Source organism: Rana temporaria, chromosome 1 (assembly GCF_905171775.1).
Source record: "Rana temporaria chromosome 1, aRanTem1.1, whole genome shotgun sequence".
Taxonomy (NCBI): Eukaryota; Metazoa; Chordata; class Amphibia; order Anura; family Ranidae; genus Rana; species Rana temporaria.
Window position 1 is genome coordinate 39,579,091 of NC_053489.1, and position 7,877 is coordinate 39,586,967.

General features: G+C 42.4%; 1 protein-coding gene across 1 annotated transcript; it reads left to right on the top strand.

Annotated features, from left to right (window-relative positions):
• The first annotated feature begins 726 nt into the window (after window positions 1-726).
• ANKRD37 (ankyrin repeat domain 37) lies at window positions 727-5,512 on the top strand. Its single transcript, XM_040336752.1, has 5 exons — window positions 727-837; window positions 3,004-3,156; window positions 3,274-3,365; window positions 3,479-3,690; window positions 5,199-5,512. The coding sequence occupies exons 1-5, from the start codon at window positions 814-816 to the stop codon at window positions 5,207-5,209; spliced, it is 492 nt and encodes a 163-aa protein (XP_040192686.1). The 5' UTR covers window positions 727-813; the 3' UTR covers window positions 5,210-5,512.
• The last annotated feature ends 2,365 nt before the right edge of the window (window positions 5,513-7,877 follow it).

Here is a 7,877-nt window from a genome sequence, read left to right on the forward strand (position 1 = left end):
GGATCGCGTGTACGAGGCTTTAGAGTGCATTCGCGCAAAATCGCTGCGACGTACACCTTGCATTATCCCAATAATAAAATAAAAAAAATGGAGCGCACAGCATGCACAAATTGGACAGGGCAGATTTTGCCGCAGCGCAACACACGTGCGACTTGGAGGTGGCACCGCAGCACGCTAATGCATGCAATGTATGACGTGTTTGCGTGACACTGTGATGTGAATGAGACCCGGAGGGGGAGGGGGAAGTCCTAAAATCAGAACATTCTCTACATCCATCCAATACCAACAAGATCAGCACAATTCATTCATCATAGGAGAACAATACACCCAGATCTGACACTGATCATCACACATGTAGACGTGACAATGTCAGCCCAGGACAATCCTCCCTCCCCATTATAATGTGTATATTCCTTCTACTTCCTCCGTGTACGTGCTCCATCCCGGCCAGCTGCTCCCTCCCCTCCCCCTCCATTCATCCCTCCGACAGCACAACACACAGCGCCTACGTGCCGCTTTACTGCAGTCTACATGTCAGCCAGACAGCCGCAACCTCCCTCCTACGTGACCAAAACATCATCCCTCCCGCACAGGGCCGCGCCCCCGACACGCCCCTCGGCCAATCGCCTGCCCCAAGGTGGACAAACGCTACCCCTCCGTCCTATCGCGTGAGGCTGGGCGTGGCTGAGCTCCATGTGCTTCTTGTTTTGTGTACGTGCTGAGGGGAGTGGCCTGTGTGCTGGGGAATGAGTAGAGAGGGGAGTAGAAGTTTCTGTACTCAGATCGGATCTGTACACAGGGAGGGAGAGGATCATGCAGCTTTACATGGACACAGAGGTAGGAATTGTGCATTTATACATCAATAGAATATGCAATGCACTGTGTGTTTGTACATATATTCTTTTTACAGATATATATATTTTTATTATTTATATATGTGTGCATCTATCTATCCTTTACCTGAAATAAGAATGAGGGCAACCACACCTATATATATATATAGATGTGTCTCTTCACAATTTGTTTTTGTCTTTTTAGTTGAACACACGTGTGTGTGTTGTTGTTGTTGTTGTTGTTGTGTTTTTTTTAATATATATATATATATATATATATATATATATATATATTTTTTTTTATTTTCAACGGAAAAAAACAATTGTAAAGAGACACATGCATTTTCTCTATCTACTGTGTGGATGCCTGCCTTTATCCTTATTCAAGCAGGATAGATATATTTGTGTGTATAAATACATTTGTCTCTGTATAATTTTTAGTTTTTTCATTTGCAATATATAGTGGGGGGCAAATAAAATAAAAATTAGACAAATATTTTGACACACGCACAGTCATAATTTTTTATTTTATTTACACAGTGTGTGTGTATGTATGTATGTATGTATGTATATAATTATATATTAAAAAAAAAAAAAAAAAAATCTTTTCTGCCTGAATAAGGGTTATTGCCCTTATTCAGGCAGAAAAGATTTTTTTTTTTTTTTAATCAATCATTTTTAAGTATATATACATTTGTGTGGCTGCCAATATCCCTATTCATGCAGGAAGGATGTGTCTCTATATTAAAAAAAAAAGTGTGTGTGTGTGTGTATAATTAATATAAAAAAAAATATATATATATATATATATATTTTCCTCATCTTTGGAGCGGTGAGTACACTGCTCCTGCCCATTAAATTTGAATGAGCAGCACTGCTGAACCGCTGGCAAAGCGGTGCTTTGCGGGTGGTTTTAACCCTTTTTCGGACGCTACTGGGGGTTAAAAGTGTCCGACAAGGATGAGCTCCGGCGTGTTCGCATGGTACACGTGCAGAGCCCTCCAGGAAGTGTACACGGCACTGTGATTAGCGCAGCGCAGACTTCCTGGCGGGCTCTGCGTGAGTTCTATGCGAACACGCTGGAGCTCATCCTTAGTGGCCGAATACCTCTGCAAAAACGGTGGTAAAGCGTCACTTATAATAATAATAATAATAAATTGATACTATTATTATTATTATTATTATTATTATTATTATTTCTGAGAAATGTATACATCTTCTCTCAGGAACTGTTTATAGAGGCACACACGGGTCTTGCAGAGGAGATTGATGAAGACGGCAGCATTTTGTTGCATTGTTGACGTCCACAATAGATTTAAAACCGCACTATTTTTACCTCCTGCAAGACTCGTGAGTGACTCTATACCTGTTCTAGATATTTGTGTGTTTTTTTTTTTTTTTTTTTTTGGGGTGAGCACCTGGGTGTTTACCTCAAACAGTGCAGTGGCTACCCTTGGAATTTCTTATATTATTTATTTTATAATTACAGGCATTTATGTAACTCTGACAAACTACACAGCACATTGCATGCTGTATACTGACATCAGTCCTGAATTCAAATGCTTACAATCTGGTGGCTGAAATTGACTGAAAATTGCTTTAAGCTGGATAACACACCATACAATTTTCTGTACTTTTTTTTTTTTTTTTTTTTTTTTTTTTTCAGATTTTACCAAAACCATATAATAGAAGGTCAAACCTTAAGGGCCAGTTCACACCAGATGCAGTTCCGTGCGCTTTTTTTCTGCACAAAATGCATGCACAGTGTTTTCCATGTATTCCAATGGCTCTAGTTCACACTATGCAGTCAGTTAACGGTCAGTTTCTCCACTGGAAACTGACTGCATGGTGTGAACTAAAGCCATTGGAATACATGGAAAACACTGTGCATGCATTTTTAGTGCAGAAAAAATGCACACGAAACTGAACGGAACTGCGTCTCGTGTGAACTGGCCCTAAGAGTTTCAATTTGTATGCAATCAGGCAGGCCCTTGCACTACCTGGTTTTGGTAAATCTAAGGAAATCGGACAACAGAAATTGTATAGTGTGTATGGGGGGGTCTTAGTAAAAGGGATTTAATCCTTTCCTTCTCTATCCATACATTTTAGGTTTGGGCTGAATTTTTATTTGTTAATCTATGAGAACTTACTTTTAATCTAATCTCTTTAGTTTGATGGCCTGAGCCAATTGATGGAGTCGGGCAATGCAGTGAATTCTCCGGGGGACGCGCTGGGACAGACGCCCTCACACCTGGCCGCGTGCGGGGGGCATGCATTCTTTCTGCTCTGGCAGCTGCAGACCGGAGTTGACATCAACCAGCAGGTATGTATCCAATGTTCTATGGGATAATCTCTCATGGTCTAGATGACTTTATTTCTAGCAATGTTTGTCCTCCATGCTGTGTCGGTGTAACACGATCTGCACTTCTTCCTTCCTCAGGACTTGTTTGGAGAGACTTTGGCTCATAAAGCAGCCCGGTCCGGCAGTATGGAATGTCTGAGTCTTCTGGTCGCACGTGACGCAAGATTAGAGTAAGTAGATGTGGCCGTCCTATGGATTGCTTAGTGGCACATAAGAAAACTGTTTGAAGATAGAAGATGCATTTCTGGCTGGTAATAAATTTATTTTTCTGCTCTGTCATCAGTGTCTGCAATAGAGACGGGCACACGGCCCAAGATCTGGCGTTGTCGGGTGGATTCCTTGAATGTGCGAAGTATCTCTCCGTGGTTAAACATACGCAGGATATGTTTTCTAGAGCGCGCTCTTCTGTGCAAGACTTGAAAGAGCCCGGGGCTGGTTTGAAGAGAGCTCAGAGCAGTCTGGATATTTCTCACGGGAAGAGACGGCGATCTGACGGTGAGAATTATACACCCTTGTGTATACTATGAAGAATACAAATATGCTTTCACACTGGGGTGGCGTTGGCGGTAAAGCGCCGCTTTTATTAGCGACGCTATACCGTCATTTTTGTGGAGGTATTCGGCCACTAGTAGCGGCCGAAAAAGGGGTTAAAACTAGACATGTGCAATTCGTTTTGATTTCTAATTCTTTTTTTGTACGAAAAAATTATTTACAAATTTTTTTAATTTATGAATTTTTTATTTATGAATTTTTTTGGACTTCCAAAAATTTAGAATTTTCGTATTTACGAAAATTTGTATTTTTGTATTTCCAATTTCGGAAATTCGAATTTTCGAAATTCTGAATTTTCGAATTTTTCAATTCAAAATTTCGAAAATTGAAAAAATCGAAATTTGAAAAATGTTTCGAATTTTCTTACTTCCGAAAATATTCTGAAATACGAAAATTGAAAAATTCGTGAATTTCCTAAAATTATTTTTTCTTTCTTTTTCATTCGTTTTTTTTTCGGAATTTTTTTTTTTTTTAGCTTTTTCGGAAATCCGAAAAATGTCCTGAATTTACGAATAAAACGAAAAAAAACTTTTTTGCGAAATTTTAGAATTTACGAAAAAATAAAAAAAACGAAACAAAAACAAATTTTTTGAATTTACGAAAAAAAAAAAACGAAAATAACATAAACGAAAACAATTTTTTTGGCAGTGCACATGTCTAGTTAAAACCACCCGCAAAGCGCCGCTTTGCCAGCGGTTTGGCGGTGCTGCCCATTCATTTCAATAGGCAGTAGCGGTGGAGGAGCAGTGTACTCACCGCTCCAAAGATGCTGCTTGCAGGAGATACATTTTTTTTTTTTTTTTTTTTTTTTTTTTTTTTTAATGCATGTGATTAGAGCCTGATGCTCTAAATCGGGGATCCTGAAACTACGGCCCTCCAGCTGTTGGGGAACTACACACCCCATGAGGCATTGTAAAACTCTGACATTCACAGACATGACTAGGCATGATGGGAATTGTAGTTCCTGAACAATTGGAGGGCCGTGGTTTGAAGACCCATGATCTAAATAGTTTCATAATGGCAATGGCAGAGCACTGCACCCCGAACCCACCCACTTGCGTGACAATAGCGAATATTAATTCGCTATTGTCTTCCTGCTTCTCCCGGCCAATCAGGAAGCGGGTCTTGAGACTCAATTACCCGGGAGGAGAAGCAACCGGATTGGCCGGTAGGGGAGAAGCAGCTGGGATACAGCCAAAGCTGCCAAGGTGGGGAAGCTGCCAGCGACCTGAATGCGGTAAGTAGTGCGGGATGACCGACCGATCGGGGGGAGGGGGGAATGCAGACCTGTATCTGAATTCCCCCCCGGGCTGTACAGAGCAGGCAGCAGTGTGAATGAGGTTATCAGCTGGTAAATCTTAGGACGTTTGCTGGGTTTGGTTGCTGCATTGTTGGGCGATGGAGTTTGAAAATAAAAGGTTTGACCTTTTTTTTTCATATTGTCTTCACAGCTTTTATTTAGATATCCTCCGAGCATAACCAAGACGAGATCCGTGGCAAGATGTAGAAGAGATTCACGATGAAATGTTAGAAAAATTCCATGGCGAATTCTTAGAAGACTTCCTTGGCAAGATGTTATACTGAGGACTGTAAATTGCTTCTGTTGGGAGCTGCTGACTTGCTGGTTTACATTAAACTGGATTATGTATATATAACCTCCTCTGCAGGAAAGAGGAGGCACTTTTCCTTGTATATGTTTTGTTAAATATTTCAGTCATTTTGTTTACATAAGCTTTTGTACAATAAAGTTTTTTTTTTTTCATAATTTTTTTTTTTATTGCACAATGGTGTCCATTATATGAAAGTCGGTATACTAAATATATATAAAAAAAAAAATGGGTTTAGCCTTTTTCTTAGTGCCATGGCAGGAAAAGAGAGAAAAAAAAAAGTTCCTTTTTTTTTTTTTTTTTAAAGTGATGAAATCTTCTTTATTTTATATATAAAAAGATTTAATCACTTTAAAGCGGATCTCCACCCTAAAGTGAAGTCGCGCTGATGGGCACCCTCCCCCCCCCCCCCCCCTCCGGTGTCACATTTGACACCTTTCAGGGGGAGGGGGGTGCAGATACAGGTATTTACACCCACTTCCGGCCACACGTCATGGGCAAAAGACGTTTTTTTTTTTTTCTGACATCCCGTCCGCCCCCCGTTGTGTGCTGGGAACACTCGGCTCCCAGCACACAGCGGGAGCCAATCGGCGGGCTCAGCGCAACTCGCGCATGCGCCGTAGGGAACCGGGCAGTGAAGCCGGAACGCTTCACTTCCTGGTTCCCTCACCGAGGATGGAGGGGGGAGCAGCAGGGTGACGAGCGATCGCTCGTCCTCTGCTGCGGACGGCGCTGGACACCAGGACAGGTAAGTGTCCTTATATTAAAAGTCAGCAGTTGCAGTATTTGTAGCTGCTGGCTTTAAATATTTTTTTTGAGCGGACATCCGCTTTAAGATATTGTAACTTTATTTTTTTATATATATATATATATATATAATTGCGGCGGGATTGCTGCACTTAAAAATCCTTATTTGTGGAAATGTATCCATCAGACATCAAAAATGCATCATTTGTGTAGTCAGGCAGATATGGTAATAAATGTTTTCAGGCTATTGTAGATTAATTACACCCTTCCTCAGAGTATCATTATACTCTGAGGAAGGGTGTAATCTACAATAGCCGAAAATGTTCATTACAATGTCTGACTATACAAATGATGTATTTTTGATGTCTTAAGTGCAGCAATCCCTCCTGCCATTTTTGTTTCTTTATGAAAGCCTGTGGGAAGGCTTGATTGCTAGCACTACCACCTGGGGACTGATTTTTATATATATATATATATATATATATATATATATATATATATATATATATATATATATATATATATATATATATATATACGTATTTTCCGGCGTATAAGACGAATTTCCCAAAACGGCTTTCAGGACAGCACCTGAGAGATATCATGGCTCCTCCTCCACAGGAAACACCTCCACCAATCAAGTCTTTAAAAGGGAAGCCTCCCCTTCCACTCTCCAGTTTTTTGTGTTTCCTCCAGCTGGAGGAACACCTCCGGTGGGGGCCATGATATCTCTCAGGGCTGCCTGGGAGACGTGTGGTTCTCACCCTTACTGTTTTTTTTTGGAGAATGACTCTCCCACTTGCCTGGTGAGGGCGGTCCGTGGGCTCCTTCTCCCTCTTCTGTGCTCGGGGAGAGCCCGTACGCCCGGAAGTTGCGGCCCGTTTTTTCCGGCGGAGCAGCGGGGTCCGTGAAACCCCATCGCAAGGCGAGAGGCTCCGGCGTCAGAGGAGGGCCTCAGACGCGTCCTGTATGCAGGAAGTGGCAGCGCTTCCGGGTCGGCGCAGCGTCATTTCCGGCGCAGGCGCAGAGGGAGGAGGCAGGGTCTCCTGGTGCCTTAAAGGGGACTTCCGGTTCCGGGTCGGCGCGGCGGCGTTTTTGAATCCTGGAACCGTGTCCTCATTCAACTGCACGCTGCTGCAATACTCTGCAATGGAGGAGGATACTGCAGCTAAGGGGGCAAGCCAAGGCACCAGCAAGGCTAAGGTAAGGGAGTGTCCTACATTACCTTTAGCTATCTCTCTCTTAGGGGGGTTACTTCACCCATCTCCCCCTTTCCCCACCTCCCACTTCCCTGTCTGGTCGGTGTCTCTATGGATATATCTTCCTACATAGGGGTGCCATGGTGGTGATGGTTTTGGCTTGTAGGGCACAGGGGATTACTGCTAAGTTTCCTTAGTGCACCTGGGTGTCAGCTTATTACTGTCATTTTTGTTTTTGAGCGTGCGTGCTTTATCTTGTCTGTTGATACAGGGAAAAGGCTCGGCTCAGATTGTGAAGAAGCGATGCCCTGTTTGCAAGGAGAAGCTCAGTGATTCTTGGAGTAAAACTCTTTGTGCAGACTGTACTAAAGAGGTGCTGAAAGAAGCTCCTTCCGTGGGTGGGGACTTAATATCCACCCTTAAGAAAGAACTCCGTACCACATTTCAGGCCTTTAGGTCAAGTCTGGAGGCCAGACCTGTGGAGCAGGCTGGAGTTTCACAAGACCCTTCGCTGGGTGAAAGGCATAACCTCTTTAACCCTTTAAGCCAGGACGATTCTCAAGAAATCCCACTAAAT

Bases quoted from the DNA above. Each gene is read 5' to 3' on its own strand.
- ANKRD37 (XM_040336752.1), top strand. From the start codon at position 814: ATGCAGCTTTACATGGACACAGAG. The intron at 3,157-3,273 runs GTATGTATCCAA...TTCCTTCCTCAG, and splicing joins GAGTTGACATCAACCAGCAG to GACTTGTTTGGAGAGACTTT. The intron at 3,366-3,478 runs GTAAGTAGATGT...CTCTGTCATCAG, and splicing joins GCACGTGACGCAAGATTAGA to TGTCTGCAATAGAGACGGGC.